The 17702-nt window shown below is 51.9% G+C and overlaps 7 protein-coding genes across 7 annotated transcripts; 3 read left to right on the forward strand and 4 right to left on the reverse strand.

The window, feature by feature from the left end:
- Positions 1–424: 424 nt before the first annotated feature.
- On the forward strand, positions 425–2073 carry SEPMUDRAFT_151540 (uncharacterized protein). Its single transcript, XM_016906879.1, has 4 exons — positions 425–768; positions 992–1235; positions 1311–1499; positions 1586–2073. The coding sequence occupies exons 1-4, from the start codon at positions 519–521 to the stop codon at positions 1611–1613; spliced, it is 711 nt and encodes a 236-aa protein (XP_016757687.1). The 5' UTR covers positions 425–518; the 3' UTR covers positions 1614–2073.
- A 149-nt stretch (positions 2074–2222) lies between these two features.
- Positions 2223–3573, reverse strand: SEPMUDRAFT_151541 (SAICAR synthase-like protein). The gene has a single exon (XM_016906880.1). The coding sequence runs from the start codon at positions 3438–3440 to the stop codon at positions 2307–2309; it is 1134 nt and encodes a 377-aa protein (XP_016757688.1). The 5' UTR covers positions 3441–3573; the 3' UTR covers positions 2223–2306.
- A 384-nt stretch (positions 3574–3957) lies between these two features.
- SEPMUDRAFT_72379 (uncharacterized protein) lies at positions 3958–7475 on the reverse strand (the record flags this gene model as incomplete). Its single annotated transcript, XM_016909988.1, has 2 exons — positions 3958–5489; positions 5538–7475. The coding sequence occupies 2 exons, from the start codon at positions 7473–7475 to the stop codon at positions 4080–4082; spliced, it is 3348 nt and encodes a 1115-aa protein (XP_016757689.1). The 3' UTR covers positions 3958–4079.
- Positions 7476–7644: 169 nt separating this feature from the next.
- On the forward strand, positions 7645–8278 carry SEPMUDRAFT_151542 (uncharacterized protein). The gene has a single exon (XM_016906881.1). The coding sequence runs from the start codon at positions 7950–7952 to the stop codon at positions 8253–8255; it is 306 nt and encodes a 101-aa protein (XP_016757690.1). The 5' UTR covers positions 7645–7949; the 3' UTR covers positions 8256–8278.
- Positions 8279–10585: 2307 nt separating this feature from the next.
- Positions 10586–11117, reverse strand: SEPMUDRAFT_72382 (uncharacterized protein; the record flags this gene model as incomplete). Its single annotated transcript, XM_016909989.1, has 1 exon — positions 10586–11117. The coding sequence occupies exon 1, from the start codon at positions 10961–10963 to the stop codon at positions 10586–10588; it is 378 nt and encodes a 125-aa protein (XP_016757691.1). The 5' UTR covers positions 10964–11117.
- A 1896-nt stretch (positions 11118–13013) lies between these two features.
- SEPMUDRAFT_151543 (Isopentenyldiphosphate isomerase) lies at positions 13014–14225 on the reverse strand. Its single transcript, XM_016906882.1, has one exon. It carries the CDS (start codon positions 14150–14152, stop codon positions 13316–13318), a length of 837 nt encoding a protein of 278 aa, XP_016757692.1. The 5' UTR covers positions 14153–14225; the 3' UTR covers positions 13014–13315.
- A 265-nt stretch (positions 14226–14490) lies between these two features.
- On the forward strand, positions 14491–17440 carry SEPMUDRAFT_51486 (MCM-domain-containing protein; the record flags this gene model as incomplete). The annotated part of the gene is made up of 2 exons (XM_016909193.1): positions 14491–17265; positions 17321–17440. 2 exons carry the CDS (start codon positions 14491–14493, stop codon positions 17438–17440), a joined length of 2895 nt encoding a protein of 964 aa, XP_016757693.1.
- Between the last annotated feature and the right edge of the window lie 262 nt (positions 17441–17702).

Raw genomic sequence — 17702 nt, forward strand, 5'->3', positions numbered from 1 at the left:
ATTCGGTAGGTAAGGAGAGCCCCTAACATCAATGGTACCTATACTGCGTGTACTACTCCTCTGCGATCGGCGCTGAATGCGGAAGAATTGGTATTTCAGTAGCGACATGGGCGATAGTTATTGAAGCCTCATTGAGCCATTCCGTTGGTATTGTGGGCGCGCCAAGATTATTGGTTCTTATATGCCACGTTGGCAGTTACCTCCACAGTCAGGTAGCTGGAGCCTCAACTTGCCTGCTGACTCTCACACTCTCACTCTCCTGCTGGAACAACCACTTCATCTAAAGGCTGTCCAATACACATTAGCCTTCAATGCCCAATCATACTATCTATTTGCCAATACTGGTTGTTGACGGGATCACTGCTGCTGCTGCTAGTATGTCACTACTCACTACAATCATGCCACAATAGGACCCTCCCTTTTGGTCAGCCAGGCGGCCCAGGCCTATCGCAAAGGGAAAAAAGACCTGATGCCGGACTCCTCATCAGGAGAAGCGGCAGAACTCATATGCCAGGTACATGGACCTACTATCGCGCCATTCTGTTGGTCTGTCCAGGATGTGGCACCTCGAAGCGGACAGTGAACCACGTTGGACGAGTTGCTGGAATTCCACCAACATTGCCCGGAGGACGAACCGTGATGCCTTGTGGCTTGATCAGACAATGATTCCGCAGTTGTTGCGAATCTGGTGGCAGCCTCTCTTAGTCCAATGGCTTTTTATACATCTCTCCCAGATCACCTCACTGGCTTCGCCTTGGCCTACCGTGAGTACGCTTCTTCGAGGCCAGACTGTTGCCATCCTGGCGCTCAGTGCTCACCAGATGTCACATGCCGAATCGAGATTCCAACTGTCCGAGCGGTAGCACTAGGGCATACTGTAGCTTGTTGTATACAAACAACTGGGTTCTCCTGCATGCCTCGGAACCCTGTTGGCAGACGACCACTCACATCCATCTCACTTGGTATTGGCGACAGGCTGACTAACTTTCAGGCCTTGCAGGCTATTATCGAATAATCACCAGCCCCCAGGTATTCTATGTTGCTGCTAATCTCCGCGAACAGGCCAGAGTATCGCTATCGTCGCTGCCAGACGGCAGATATATACCTCCACGATGTTGGACTTGCTTCGCCTCCTCTGTCACATCGATTTCCCACCCACGCTCATTCAGGCAGAACGCTACCCACACTCATTCAACACGCGAATTTCACTTGCTCCAACACCATCTCCAATACTCGTAAGTTGCAGCACGACTGCTTGGCTCCTTTTAATACGTGTATAGTCTTGGACCCTAACCTGTCGTTGTCATCAGTCTCTCCAATCACCCAAACACCAAAAAACCCACTTCGAACCAGAACCATGCATTTCTTCAAGGCAATCGTCGTCGCCGCCATGGCCTCCTCCGCAGCCGCTATGCCAATGCCAGTCTTTGGCCTGAACCATATCACCAACTCGCTCGGACTACACGCCGGCCCAACGAGGGCATGCAAGGCTTCCCAAAGTATGTCCAGCCAATTGAGATTCTTTCTTTCCATCCATCTTTGCCATTCAACCATCAGACCCACTGACACGTACCTTTTTCCTTAGTGTGCCGTATGACGAAGAGATTCTTTGACTGGGAGTAAATTTGACAGTCCATTCGACCTTGGGTGGAGCGCCACAAGAGTTCAGCAACCCACTATCCGAGACGCGGAATCTTGTATCAGAAAGGACGAGTTGGCTACACAGGTTCCCCACGGATTCTACAACTCAACTGGGGCGTTTCACTTTTTTTGGTTTATGGCTTACGCTTTTGTGTGTTGTGTTGTATAAGTGAGGGTCAGGGGAGAATCCCGTATTCATTCGGGATGAGGTCGTTGACGGAGTACATTTTCTCTCTCAAGATCGAACGAGCGTTTCGCTCGTTCGGGACTTATCGTTGTTGTTGTAGTAGTAGTAGGAGGGGGAGGAGGAGGAGGTAGTAGTGACTTCAACACGAGGTATTTTTGTGGAAATGGCCATTGTGTATTATTTAACGTAAGGAATCAGGCGTGTTGGATGCGATGCCTTTGGTTGTATCCTCACGATTGAATGAAGGGGTTTGTTACGCGCGCTCTCTCTCTCTCTCTCTCCCACACCTTCTCCTTATCCTTGTCCTTGGTATATACAATACATCATCAAGACTACCTGTACCTTCCTTATCTAGATCCCTCCAAACCTCCATCAGACAAGGGTATTCACCAATGTTGGTAGTTGACTTCCCGATATAAACAAGTCAAGTAAAGAGTAATTTCTCTATTTCAATTCATTTATTCATCTATAACTCCACTCACTCAAACCTCGCAATCAACACATCCATCTGCTCCTCCACATTCTGCAAGCCCGTAATGACATTCATATCAGCTCCCTGACCCGGCGTCCACGCCGCATGAGCAAAATCAATCATTTTCACACAATGCGTCGTCGGCCGCTCCTCCCCTTCTTCCTCTTCTTCTTCTTCCTCGGCAATACTCTGCTTCAGCTCGAGAGTCGTCGGAGCACGTTCATCCACCAGTGGAGTCTTGGGAGGAGTTCCCATCACATTGTCGAGCGCGTCTGAGTCGCCTTCGTACACGATGAGGATACTGGCGCTGTACATGCGCGATTCGGATCGTTCGAGACTATGTCTAGCTTTGGTGATTTCGGCGAGAATGGTTTCGAGGAGATCGCGAGCGTCGCTTTTGGAGACGCTGCTTGTGGAGAGTCCTGAGAAAAAAGTGGCAAAGCCGTCTTGGATGTTGTGGGGCTGGAATTTGCGGCCGTAGAATTTGTCGTAAATGTCAAAGGTTTTGCCGTTCCATACTTTCATGCCCGCGATGCGGAAATGGAGAGATCCGCTTGTTGTCTCGCTTGCTACTTTGTCCAGTCGTGCTGCTTTTTCTGGCGCTGTTCGTGCGGGATCATATAATGTCGCGCCTAGCTTGATATCGAGAACATTCGGCCGCTTGAACCCGGCTTCGAGGTTCTGAAGGACAATGGCCGTTTGTGTATCGAGTGCCTGGCCATGCAAAAGGCTTTTATCTTTTTGCTCCTGGGACAGTTCCTTTTCCGGTTCGTGGGTGGTTGCAGTTGTTATATCGGGCGGAATCGTAGGCGCGCCCAGAGTCAAGGTTCCCATGAAAGTCGGCATCAATTCGTAGAATTTGGGGTGAAAATTCAGCGATTCCTGATAAAAGGCTACTTCGGCGTCGGTACAGGGCTTGATAACCAGCTCCCCGGACTCGTCTAATAGCACTCCGTCGTGACCAGCAGCGGCATTCTCGAAGGCTTTTAGCTTGGCTTGATCGAGATGCTGCTCTTGCGGCGGAGCGGGGGGTGGCATTGTGCTTGTGTTGTTCGAGTAGAGCGGCTTCGTCTTCTCCTTGGTGGGAGTGGCAAGTGGATTGTTGGGGAGTGAGATGAGGTGAAAGCGAGGCTGCGACATTGACGTTGGACGGCGTGGGCTGCTCAGTGGCCGAGAGGGACGAGAACTGGGTCTAGCGGGGTCCACTTTGTCATTGCCAAGGCAGTAAGGCCCCGCTGCAGGGTTCGCCAGTGAATGAAGGCAGTGTTGAAACATCATGTCCAGGAGACGGGGCATCGGGACATGGCGAACAGGTTCTCGGAAAAGGGGGCATGCAGTCGGATTGCTATATGTATCTCTGTACCTCATGTAGGACGTATCAAGCTACGGAGGTACAGGTATCTCTCCCCAGGCGGTCTGCCTGTAATCACCTGACACCCAGCGACATCATCATCATCATCACAGCTACAGCTACCAGCCCAGCCTACTAATTGTCCTAATGTACCTAGGGTACCTAACCTCACCTCTCGTCATCGCAGATCTACATTGCGGCTCCGCGACAAGCGCGGCTCTGTCATATCTCACCGCTCACTCCCCAAATACAGGTAGTAGAGTGAAAACAAAATGGTATTGTGACACGTGGTGAACTATGGCAAATGTCATTGCAAGCGTGAGCAACTGCCGTCTCCCCGCAAATGCGGGAGGCTAGAGCTTCCATGCGTCGTGATGTCGATCAGAAGGCTGACCGTGATCACGTTAGTCTTCACGTATATTGCAACCTCACGCCAACATCTTCAAGCCTTTCCAAGCCCCAATCCTCTCCCTCTCACAGCTGCTCTGCACTTTGTGCGACAGAGCCACCACACTCGTCGAGCTGCTGTCCTTACTCACCATATCCAACCAACTGAAAACGCCACTCCTCGTGATAAGCACATCGCTCCCGCCCTCGACACAACTAGCCCGATACACCAGCTCGGCAACTCTTTCTCTCAAGTGATGATTCCTGTCGGCACCGGGACTGGCCCATACCGCCATGATCATTTCCATAATGTCAGGTCTTTTCGCTGCGTCCTTTTTTTGATCGCCTCTCCTCAGTATCTCCAGATCTGCGGGAGTGCGCAAGCCGTCAACGAGCCAGTCGAGTACCCATTGCACTTCCTTCCAATACGAATCATCATCTTCTGGTTCGGACAAGAAAGTCTGCTCAATCCAGTACCGGGGCAGGCGTTTTACATCCCACTTCGCACCTCGAATCAAGAATTGGTTCAGTTTGGCATAGAGGAAGTGTGAGGGTTGTGCTTGGATAGCCAGCGCCCGACTTGCAAATGTACCAGCAATGTATGGAAGAGGTTTGTCGCGGGTAAGATAATGCAGCTCAAACGTTTCGGTCAGCTCCCCGAGTAACAGAGATATGTGCGCGTGATCATCTTGGATGTTTTCGGGATCGATTGTCTGTTGCGGGCGGAGCTGGAGTTTGGCCTTATTGATCTGCATCAGGGCTTGACGTCGAATCTCATCATGTCGAGAGCAGAGGCAGAGCACCAGAGCAGATATGTCACCGTCCTCGATCGCGAGATCGATATCCTTCTGTGCCCAACGGAAGAGCTCGGGATGATTGTCACGCTCGATGGGTGGAGATTCAAAGCCGAGGGAGGGTAGGTGCGGCTCTGCGATCGGGTTTACTTCGATGACCTCGCGGTCTCGTTTTGGTAAACTTGCCTTGAGTGACATCAGAAGCTCAGGCGCCCGGTCCTTGTGGATAGTCGCTTGCGTTCCCAAGACTTTCGTACTCCGTGTGAGCAAAGTCTGCAGTACATCTCCTGCGTCGGTAGTCATCTGAAGAATGGCGAGGAATAGCACAAGCCACGCTGCCTCAGCTTGCCCCTTTCCGTCCGTCTTTGCAGCGACAAACGTCGCTTGCTCGAGTACAACAGCAGCGAGCACACTTGGCAGTATCCGGTCAGCTTCAGTCGAGCTCATGTCGCGAATTGATTCGAGGTCGTCTACGTATTTCACAGGTTTGCGTGTAGCACGGCCGAGGCAGTCATCAATGAACGCCCATGCAGCATCGTCATCTGCCAGCTGTAGAACACTACCGAGCAAGGCATCGAACGGAGACGCCTGGTCGACTCCAGCCACAGAATTCAAGATTCCGTGCTCTGTTAACACATCAGACAGAAGCGAGCGTATCTCGATGTTGTCCACATTTCTCCGGTGCAGTCGCAGTAACGTGACAACAGGCGACAAGGTTAGCCCACCCTGTTTATGAAACCAACGCATGCCGGTGCTGTATTTGGCAATACTCAGCAGATGTTCCAGCTCCAGCTCGCGAAGTCCCCGAGTCTCATCATGCGCGTTAATTACAGGCTCTTCGCTGCGCAGCAGAGCAGCAGTAAGCGCATTGGAGATGTCGATCGGCTCTTCGAGCGCTTGAACCGGTATAATCTCGTAGTACAGTCTCATCAATCTCGTTACAGCCTCTCTCTGCATGGCATAGTGGTCATCATGGGACATCTTGCGAAAGACTGCAAGTACATCCTTCAATTTTGGCGATCTGTCGACAAATCGCTCGATGAGTCGGTCTTTCGCTTCTTGCCATAATTGATGCTCGGGGCCCTGATGCAATGATCTCAGGACGCTCCTGAGTTTCTGTAGCGATACCACGAGAAGCCGTACTGCGAAGAACGTAATGAGGTCTTCATTCTGGCTCAGGCAGCGATTCAACACCTGTAAAGTGATTGGCTTGGGGAGCACATTCTCAATCATGATGATGGTCTGCGGCGGATTCGAAAGAGACTCGTCCCTCACGCCGAAGTTGACAGGCGTTTTGAGGCTGACGACCTCAAATATGAGCGATGCATAACCAATCCAAGTATTGGAAAGCTTTGGGTCGAGCTGTAGCTTGCTGTTCGCAAAGTACGCTGCGACCAACTCTGGCGCAGAGGTGAAACATTTGAGTAATAGCTCGCGCTCTCGCTCGTCGCAATGGGCTCGTAGTGTGAGAACATATGCCAATAAAGTGGTATTCCGAACGTCAATAGGTTCACCATAGTCGTGCAATTCCAGGCTATCCAGTCCCAGGTCCATGCTAACATTCGATCGCTTGGAATGCGATTCTGCAGTTCCCGGAGGATACCAGCCACTCTGCCTCAGGATGCCATACGATTCTTTGCTACAGACTGAGTGCAGCCAGGTGAATGCTCGATCGGCAGCAGCGTGTCCTTCAGTTCGAGTGGCAATTGCAGTTACCCGCTCGAGATTCTGCGGAATCAACAGCGCAGCTTTCAAGTGACGAGGCACACTCTCGTCTTTGAGCACGTTCTGCTCCACTGTGGCAAGGAGTTCCGAGACAATGTCGGCAGGATCGTTGTGGATGAACTGGAAGAGCGCATTGCAGATAGGCTTGTTCTTGAGAATGTCCGATTTCCCTCCTTCATGCAGATACTTGAACAAAGCCAAGATGTACCTGACCGTCAAGATGCGGATCGAAGGCTTCTTGCGAGCCTCATCCTCTGACATGTCAAATTTGACCAGGCCCAGATTTCGACGAATCGTGGCCACATCGAATGTGTGCTCTCGGCGCTTGTAGACTTCGCGTGCAAGAACACCGCCATCGAAAGTGGTGACCTCGATCAGCAGTCTCAATGATGGCGAGATGATGAAGTCTTTGTGCTTAGGCCCGTCCAAGCATCGCTTCACCAGCCGCAGGTGCTGATGCTGCAATACGGTCCGGCATAACAAGAGTCCATAGTCTCGGAGATCGAGGATACCAGACAGCGTTCGGAGCAGAAGCGCGAGCACAGCACATACTCTGGACGCCAGATAGTCCTTGTTGCTCTGATTGGCAAAAGACCAGGCTTGCCAGAGTTGCGTGAGAAATGGATGCTCCGTGTCCTTGGGATCGGCCGGCTTCTGCGATTCCAAGTATTCTCGCAAAATCGAAATTTGTCGCCCTCGATCTTCTTCTGCCTTGTGATAGAGAATGCTTTCCAGGAATGCCTTGAAGGATGCAATGCCGTTCAGCAGTTGCTGTTGCTCTGCATCTTGGCGAAAGACGAGATATCGCTGGAGGTCTCGCGCATATTCGACTTCGAACACTTGCGCTGGCTGGTGCTCAGCCCGCGCTCTCTTTGGCGCTCTCTCGCCGCCATCTTCCTGCCGTTCTCGTTTAGACATGACCAGATGTATCGGATGTGTCTGACCGGGTTGCTTGCTGCATGTCGCGAAAGTTGCTGGAACTTTTTATGTCTGCTTAGTCATCGGAGATCTCGCATCCCGCGGATCCTTCTCGACGTACTTCCATGCTGTGAAGAGGGCGAGACGAAGAGGTTGCCGTTCGGAACACGTGGCGAGGGTGATGACTCTACGATGGAACGACTGGAGGGGTTCCGCGCGCCTCGAAGTCTTGCATCAGCACATTGACGCAGAATCAGCTTCGCCAGGCACAGGCAGGAGATGCGACAGTTGATGAGGGAGCTGGCGGGCTAGAAAGAGATGGGCAGCAGGAGACAGCAGCGTAGCGTGTCTGCTCGGACAACAGTAATCATGGTGGCATACTTGCGTACAGTTTGTCACTAAGGTAAGGTCGTGTACAAAGACTACAGGACAGGACAGCATGGAAATAAGACAGTATGGAGAGCAGAAAAGATTATGTGGAGGAGAGACTATGGAAATAAGACAGTATGGAGAGCAGAAAAGATCATGTGGAAAAAAAGACTGTATGGAAAAAGACTATATGGAAAAAGACTGTATGGAAAACGACTGTATGGAAAAAAGACTGTATGGGGAATAGACTGTATGGAAAAAAGACTGTATAGAAAGAAGTTAGTGTGGAAAGAAGAAAGGATAGTATGGAGGGGAGACAGGATGTGGAGAAGAAAAGATATATGGAGAGGAGGCAGGATTGGAGAAGACAGTCGCCATGCGTGCGCAAAAACGAGTCTTGAACGGCAATAGGATGGCAAGTGGGAAGCAAGAAGGTAAGACTACACAACACAAAGGTACCTAGGCAGGTCTTGGTTTCACCCAATGGGCTACTCACACCGCGCACCACGAGAAGGTGCCTGCCAGTCGCGCGGCGCCCCCCTCTTGATCTGACCTCGGGGGCCGACTCTTTTGCCCCAGGCTCAAGCCATACAACCTCTCCGAACCCCAAAAGAAAAACGCCAAACGCCAAACGCCAGAACCCAGAAAGAAAAACGCCAAACGCCAAACGCCAGAACCCAAAAAGAAAAACGCCAAACGCCAAACGCCAGAACCCAAAAAGAAAAACGCCAAACGCCAAACGCCAGAACCCAGAAAGAAAAGAACCCAAACGCCAAACGCCAAACGCCAAACGCCAAAACCCAAAAACAAAAGAAAACCAAACGCCAAGCGCCAAAACCCACAAACAAAAGAGAAAACTCGAGACGCACCTAGCTGCTGCGGTGGCGTGCACGCCAGGCACGGTATCTGCCGCGATAATGCTGATACCACTAGAGTCGAGCACTGCACAGCAGGGTCAGCAGACGTTGATATGCATGCGGTGAGAGGAGGTACGTACTTATGCGAGTGAATCACCGCAAAGTCTGGCCTGTAGCCACCCCATCTCTCTGTGCACAAGAACATCTTGTGCTTCGTCTGTGGCAAGCGTTAGCGAAGTGCAAAGGATGACGACCATGCTCTGATGAGTGCAGAGACTGTGAGGCTGTGGAGAAAGACTTACCGTTAGTTGTTTTTGTTATTGTTGTTGTTGCTGTTGTGGTTGGATGAACAAGCTGGGCTTGGTCAAAATGCAGTTTGGAATGATGAGAAGAAAGAAGAGAAGAAGAAGAGAGAGAGAGAAAAGAGAGAACTTATACCCTCTGAGGTGGAACGCCGCGGATGGAGCATGAGCCAAGCGTACAAGAGACGCATGATCTTGCAAAAGTATGCACAGCACGAACCAAAGAAGCTGGGGGAGGTTCCTTGGGTCCTAACTTTGGGAGTCAAGATTTGAGGTAACAAAAACACTCCGCAGGCCCAGGGAGCGATTACCACGCAACAAAAGCGAGCAACACAGAGGTGCGCTACAGCCGGGCTTTCCGACATCCTTTCAAGCACTCAGCATTTCCATGCGAGTGATGTGCAATGTCAGTATTTCATGTCCCTGCGGTCATATGTGGGTAAGGGGAGGAATCTAAGCTTTCGAGCTTGTGAGCCTACCACAAACTCTCCCTCCCAGGGTCCTGAACTCCCGTCCGAAGGGTCCCGACTCGGTGTGTCCTGCGACAATTACAAACGGGAATTCATCGGAAATCCCGAAACACGGCTAGGTGTTAGCGAAAGGCGCTCTGCAAAGCGACGAACCGCAATCCGCAGAGCCCCGACAATTGCATTGCCGAATACACGACGCGGATGCATTTGTCCAAGCCGGTGGGTGCTTGCTGTCAAATCCCCACAGATAGAGCCCTGGAAGCAGAATGGTCATTCAACAAGTGCACCAGTAACAGTGAAAGCGTTCGGCTTGCCGTCCGTCTCCGCTTCGAAGCTTTGCCCCGTTCCGCTTTGCTATGATCAACGGATCCATAGGCAAAGCCGGCGGCGGAGATAAGGCGAACGGCGAAGGTAAGGTAGGCGGCGGAGGTAAGGCCGGCTGCGGAAAGGACGTATGACCAGCACGGCCCCAGTTCACACCTGACCTTTATGCTTTCGGTGGCTCTGGACAAAAAGCACCAGGTGCACAAGGAAAGGGTGCAAAGTTCAAGTTTCTCCAGAGTAAGGTACCTCCGTACCTTACCTTCACACACGCTACACGCTACCTTAAACACACTTCAGGTTTCTTTTGAGTTCGATGACCTCCACCTCACTTCCCCTCCGTCAGCACCCACCTGACTGATAAGAAGAGATCCCAACGCCCACCTTAAGAAGACAGACTTCCCGGGAGGCGGAGTTCGCGATATACGTAAGGTATGTACTTGTAACAGTTTCGGATGTGTCGCTTGTCGCTGGCCAGGTCTTTTTACTGCCGAATTAGGATTAGATACGCCGTCGAAAGCGATACTGAGGTTCTCCGGGGTTGCTTCACTGGCGTGAGAAAGAACAGCGGCGAAGAAGAGGAGATAAAACTGCACTGGCATTGCTTGATGTGGCGAAAGATATGGGATAGTTGACATTGCAAGAGCTAGAGCTACAGGTAGATAACACGACAGCAAGCTGCTCGACCAGAAATACCTAGGTACCTAAGGTAGTTGTACATATGCCAATCCAAATTTGCAAACACATTCTCCTCCCTGTCAGACTGTCCGCACGACGACCCTTACCTTCAGTCAGTGCGTGTGGCTATCTGTGGACTGCTTCACTGGTGACTGAAATGGCAGGCTCGGCCTCCTCCTCCTCACAGACTGACTGAGTGTACCATGCTCTTTACTCACCGTCCTGGTCAGGGTCTTCAGATCTCGAGAGATTCTTGGAAGATTAGAAGTGCACATCGTACTCGAAGTGCGCTTCGGGATGTCCATTTTACTGAAGTCCGCATGGTCCGGTGGGTCGGGTGAGGTTTCACGCACAGCAGTGGACGTTTCGAGCACGACAGCATCACTGCCAGGCACAAACCCTTCCCGCTGGCGGAGATAGCTGGCTCTCCGGGCTTCGCTCGAGCGCTGCTTGATGACGCGCGGCCTATGAAGAGCTTGGTCTCGAAGCATGCGCGCCGCGGTGCTGAAATAGCGGCCCTGGTCGAGCTCGAATGCGTCGTTGAACTTCCCACTTTCCGTCTCGTAAGCTGGTGACAATGGCTCACTGCTCTCAACTGGCTCATCTGCGGTAGCGTTAAAGTACACACTCTCTTGTAATATACATGAGCTGTTCAGTCTGGTATTCGTAGACGTATGCTCAGCTCCCGTATCACTCTCCTGAACGATCGGAGGCTTACACCTTAAGATCGATCGCGGCCGATGCGGTGTCACTGGCGCCTGTTGTTCCGCAAACCTGGTGACTTTCATTGGCCGCTCCACCCTCTCACGACCAATGATCTGACGCGGCACGGGCTGATCGTTGGCACAGGGTCCATCGAAAATACGCTCGTCAACTTCAACCAGGTGCCGTCGAGATGATATTTCAGACACTGAGCCGGGCGTAGTAGGCTTGCGGAAGTCGAGTGTCACACCAGAATTGCGAGGAAGTTCAATAGAGAATTTGGAATGAGCCGAGTCCTGCTGGTGAACGAAGTGACTGGAGAGGTGCCTAATGCTCGTCTGGTTCTTATTTGGAGACTGCATCTTGTCGGGTTCAGTGAACTGTCCATCGGCTTCTGGGTCTGATTCCTCTTCGGACTGATTCCAGTCATCTTCCTTGCCATCGTCATCTTCATCGTCTGACGATATTGAATAGACACGCTTGGGAGCGGAGACGGAAGATAATCGCTGCGCTACCATGTCGTCTAGCACACGATTGCCGAAACTCACGCCCGGATGTTGTGATTGTCCGTCCGGAGTGTTACTCTCGCGCGAGGCTTCCCCTGAAGCCGCTCGCTCATCGTCTGCCAGAAACGCATCGCCGTCACGCGAATGCTCCACCCTGCATTCCGGGCTACTCGCTTTGAATTGGACATCAGGTAGTGGTCCAGAGCTGATAGTCAGAGCAGAAAAGCTAAGAGCAAGGGGTTTGAACTTTCGGCGCCTTTCAATTGCTAGCCCGGAATTGGCGATTTTGAGCTCTGATATCTCGAATCCATCTCCTGGCTTCAGAATTTTATCTGCAATCTTGGAGAAAGGGCTGCGAGCATCACGTTTCTTCCGCAACGCCACCACAGACTTGTGGGCAGACTTGAGTGTCTTGAGGCGTTTTCGAATCGAAGTCAGCGGAGCTCTGAGTTGGGGATTTTCGTCGTCGCTGATTGCGGATGCCGCTCGCTTCACTGCCGTAGAGCTAGGCTCTATCGTATCTTGCGTATCTACGCCAGGCGGGCTGGAACGATCACATGTAACTTCAGCACGATGAACCGACCGCGCCAGGAGGAGCTCGTTGACTGGCAGGCTTCTCAAGGGCTGATGTATTATTTTCTGCGCCGCTGTCGAAGGAGCTAGCGTTGGAATATTGCCGCCTGAGGAAGACTCTGATATCATGGCTGACGACCGCGAGGCCATTTGGGCATGATGGGTGGGCTTGGCAATACCTTGTTTACGAATATTACCGTCATCACTGATTGTCGGTGTCGTCTGGAGAATCATTCGCTTCCGCCGAGTATTTGCATCGAAGGCCTTGCTTGGAGATGCACGAAGGCTCGCAATCGCGCGTCTCACACGAGACGTCGGCTGCGGGATGCGTCTTCTCCTCGGCGGAGTGACAGTCATTCCAGCGTAGCACTCGGGGCCTGTTTCGCTGACAGCAGGCAAGTGTCTGGGCGGTGAGGACGTGGGACCTGCATCGCGACCGTATACTGCTTCAAGCTCGTCTTCGGAAAGCGGCGCATCATCAGGATCTGGCTCTCTCGCGGAATATACCTTGCCCCAGACAACACGGCGCGGAACATCTTGCCTCTCGTCGCCGTCATCAGGCGGTACTTTGAGTGAATCTGATCGAATGAAGTGGTTTCCTGCCAGAGGTATCAACTTCCTCCGCTTTCTCCCGTACGTGATTGCAGACGGTAACGGCATTGGTCGCTGCGCAAAGGGTGTCATGTTGCTGGACACGCCCGTGAGCACAACAACAGGCCAATCGCCAGGTGTTTGGCCTGAATGCGCATTTACTATAGCAGTGAAAGTTGAATGAAGCTCGACTAAGAGGTACCTCTTACACTTTAATGCGCTATATGCATCCAAGCCTCGAGGCTGCCGTGCGGGCGAATGGAAGGAGCTACTGCGTTCAGAATGGCAGGAGTTACAGACCTCACCTCAAAATTCAGATGATCAGATTCGGTCACATTCTGCTCATGTTCATAGGTATTCATGGCATCACGCGATGGCTTGAGATTCTGTCGGTCTCTGGTATCTTCAACAGCTCGTGTACGTCCCTGAACCATGCATCCCAAGCATAATGACACCGCACAAGTTCCCTGATCATACGATAGGCTTTGGCGCACCTGTGACGTTCGCAGGCAGCATCCTCCTGATCTCAGTCTCGCCCAGATACTTGTCCAGTCCACTGTTCAGATGCTGCCACCATTCGAACAACATGCTCTCGCAGATGAGCTTGAACCATGGTGTGAACGCAAGCTTGCCGTCTGCGAACATTGCCTTAAGCTCGCCTGGCGACACATATTTGGTGGCCTGCACTTCATTCGGATTTGGGACTACGTCCACATCTGCTTTGATGAAAAGAATATAATCCACTTCGTGCTCTCCCCACTTGCCATCACTCGGCGCGAGGTAGTGTATTCTTGTCAAGAAGTTGAACTTCTCAATGGGAACTTGCTCTGCCTTGATGCCAAGTTCTTGATCGAGCTTCCGCTGTGCTGCTCGCTTCACGCCCATGACTGCAGCGTCCAGTGTAGAACCTGTCTCGCCAGGCACCCCTAGTGGATGCGAGCAGCATGTGTTGGTCCAGAGATCAGGAAACGTAATCTTCTCAGAGGCTCGTTGCTGCAGTAGAAGGCGATTCTGCGAATCGAAGAGGAAGACGGAGAATGCGCGGTGCAGCAATCCCTTGTTGATGTTCTCCATGAGATGACACATCTTCTTCGAGCCACTACCTATCGGAATATCATTGTCGTCCAGCACAATGCAGACTTCATCCATGAGTCGGATCTGCTCTTCGTCGTAGCCAGCGAGGTCGGCATCTTGTGTTGCGGACTGGGTTTGAGCTGCGAGCTCTGTGTTGATTTCGGGAAACAGCCGCAAGATGTTCTCTGCTGAAGATGGTGACGCTGTTTGCGTCATTGTCGTGGTCGCAGTCATCGTGACGGAGCACTGGGGGAGCAATCGATCGTGGATTGGAGTGGTGACAAGTCGGTGTTCAAAAAGTGTCGAATAATGAATGGTTCGACTCTTTGGAGGAACAATGGGACGATCTTGCGATCCTTGACCCTGGAGGCTTGGCTGATAAATAATGCAGGGATTCATGGACACTAGCGTCTGTACGCACTCTACGCGTGGGCAACGTGGTGGTCGCGACGCGTCAAGGCGAGAAGGCTGAAGTTTGTTTGGCGCGCCCTGCTCCCTGGCTTCAACACTCTTCTCTCCTCACCAAGACCACTAGCATCTCCATCATCATGTCGTCCATCATGGATATGGCTATGAGCTCCGACAATGCGCCCACTCCACGAGAGCCACGAAGTGATGCATCTGCAGGGCGAAGACGGCAGGCCCGTTCTTCATCACGACCGAGAGGCACGGGTACACCTCGAGGGCCTCCATCGGTCAGCACACCGGGCATGGGCAGCGACATCGATGGCTTTGCAGACGACGAAGTAGTGGGAAGACGTGGCATGAGGCGAGCAGCAACAGGCGCGGGAGATATACCACCAGTTGTCGACACGACGGCAGAGACACTAGGCATACAGTTCGAACGCTTCTTGGAGAACTTCACAGAAGACCCTACACCATCAGCACAGCCAATATCGAGTGCAGTGACGACAAACAAGTATTACATTGCGCAAGTTCACGGCCTCGCGCAGTTCGGTCTGTCTACACTTTATGTCGACTTCACGCATCTCATGGACCACGAGCGAGGCATCCTCGCCAACGCCATACAGGGGGACTTCTATCGTTTTCAGCCATACATGCTCCGTGCCTTGAATAGTCTCATTGCAAAGTATGAGCCTCAGTATTATCGCATGCACAGACAGCCTGGCTCCACGACCGCGAGAACAGATACGTCGCAAGCTACACAGAGCATCAGTGAGGATGATGAGGGCAATCTCAATGACAAGACCCCGAATCAACAAACGGACAAGATATTTACACTTGCCTTCTACAACCTACCTCTGGTGTCTCGAGTGCGCCAGCTCAGGACTGAACAGATCGGCAAGCTGGTCTCAATTTCCGGGACAGTGACAAGGACGTCAGAAGTTCGACCCGAACTCCACCTGGCAACATTCATCTGCGAAGTCTGCAATAGTCTCGTACCAGATGTGGAGCAGATCTTCAAGTACTCGGAGCCGACGCAGTGCCCGAACGCAACATGCGGGAATCGGCAAGGCTGGCGACTCGACATTCGCCAGAGTACGTTCATTGACTGGCAGAAAGTCAAGATTCAGGAGAACAGTTCCGAGATTCCGACCGGTAGCATGCCGAGAACCATGGAAGTCATCCTGCGAGGAGAAATGGTCGATCGTGCAAAGGCTGGAGAGAAATGCATATTCACTGGTACTCTGATTGTAGTACCCGACGTGAGCCAATTCAGAGTCCCGGGTATGAGAGTACAAGCCGTTCGCGACACACAAGCACCACGCGGTTCTGATACCGGAGGCGCCGGCGTGTCTGGACTAAAGGCCCTTGGTGTACGCGATCTCACCTACCGGATGGCCTTTCTTGCCAATATGCTTACTCCTGACACTTCGACACAAGGTCGGCATTCTAGCCAAAATCTGAAGGGCCAGGCTGGCAACCTCATGAGCTCGCTCGCGCAAAACGTTGACAGCTCTGATGGCGTGAGTGGCGAGAAGGCACAGCAGGAGTATCTCGACACGCTTACTCCAGCAGAAATCGACGAGCTGCGGGACATGGTACAGTCAGACAATATCTACATGAGACTTGTTGATTCGCTTGCGCCTATGGTATATGGTCATACCATCGTCAAAAAGGGATTGCTTCTGCAGATGATGGGTGGTGTCAGCAAGACTACTCCAGAAGGCATGGCGCTGCGTGGCGACATCAACATCTGCATTGTCGGAGACCCATCCACCAGCAAATCTCAGTTCCTTAAATACGTATGCTCTTTCCTACCACGGGCTGTGTACACTTCTGGCAAGGCTTCTTCTGCTGCTGGTTTGACGGCCGCCGTGGTCAAAGACGAGGAGACGGGCGAATTCACTATCGAAGCAGGCGCTCTTATGTTAGCGGATAACGGTATCTGCGCTATCGATGAGTTCGACAAGATGGACATTGCGGATCAAGTGGCTATCCACGAAGCTATGGAACAGCAAACAATCTCGATTGCCAAAGCGGGCATCCAGGCAACACTGAATGCTCGTACTTCCATTCTTGCAGCTGCCAATCCTGTTGGCGGTCGCTATAACCGAAAGACAACGCTGCGCGCCAATATCAACATGAGTGCTCCAATCATGTCGCGTTTCGACTTGTTTCACGTCGTACTCGATGAATGCAACGAAGATGTTGACGAACATCTTGCGAAGCATATCGTAGGTCTCCACCAGAAGAAAGACGACGCCATTGAGCCAGAATTCAGCACCGAACAACTACAGCGATATATTCGCTTCGCACGTCTCTTTCAGCCGGTCTTCACTGAACAAGCAAGACAATATCTCGTACAGAAGTACAAGGAGTTACGAGCAGACGACGCGCAAGGTGGTATTGGTCGCAACTCGTACCGGATCACTGTTCGCCAGCTCGAGTCGCTTATTCGTCTCAGTGAAGCGATCGCCAAGGCAAATTGTGTTGACGAAGTTACCCCTAACTTCGTCGACGAAGCTTTCAAGCTCCTGCAACAGAGCATTATCAGTGTAGAGAAGGACGACGTCGAGTTCGAAGACGATGAAGAGGCTACCGCGGCAGAAGATACTGAAGCTGGTGCGGCTCCAGCCGAGGACGAAGATGCACCAATGGATGGCAACGAGCAAGGCGATGCTGCTACGCCTGCAAGGACGAGAGCCTCGCAAACACCCGCACCATCACGGCCGAAGACTCAAATCAAGTTCGACGACTTCATCAAGATCCAGACCTTGCTATTGAAGCGGGTCAACCAAGATCAGAACGAGGAGCAAGATGGCGTTGAGGAGATGGAATTACTACAATGGTATACTGAACAGGTGGAAGAAGAGATTCATGATACCGAAGGCCTCTCTGCACAAAAGAGCCTAGCAAAGAAGGTCTTGAAGCGTATGGTCAAGGTAAGTCATTGCGAAAGGTTCCTGCTGAAGTTCACGGAGTACTAACTGCTGGCAGAACAATGTGCTCATGAAAGTGCAAGGTGAAGGTCTCGCTGAAGAAGACGGTACTGGCCTGGAAAGGACCGAGAGAACAATATATGTTGTTCACCCTAATTGCTCCACGGACGATTTGTAAAGCTAGAAGGTCAATTCTCCAGTATCTTACGACATGCCGCTCTAATTATACCAATTATACCAGTTACATGTAATGTTGAAGTGGCAATCGTACTTGAGCCTCAAATCCATCCCGAAGTGCTGATACGACTGGCTTCGCGTTTTGTACCGAGTTGATGAAATGACAAGCCCTGTGCAGAGCGGTGCCTGACGCGTGGCTGGACTTCACACAGGCGCGCTCTTGAGGCGTATGGGCGCTCTTTTGTTGCCTTGAAAAATCACGA

The sequence above is a fragment of the Sphaerulina musiva genome (genome assembly GCF_000320565.1).
Source record: "Sphaerulina musiva SO2202 unplaced genomic scaffold SEPMUscaffold_10, whole genome shotgun sequence".
In the NCBI taxonomy this organism is placed as follows: domain Eukaryota; kingdom Fungi; phylum Ascomycota; class Dothideomycetes; order Mycosphaerellales; family Mycosphaerellaceae; genus Sphaerulina; species Sphaerulina musiva.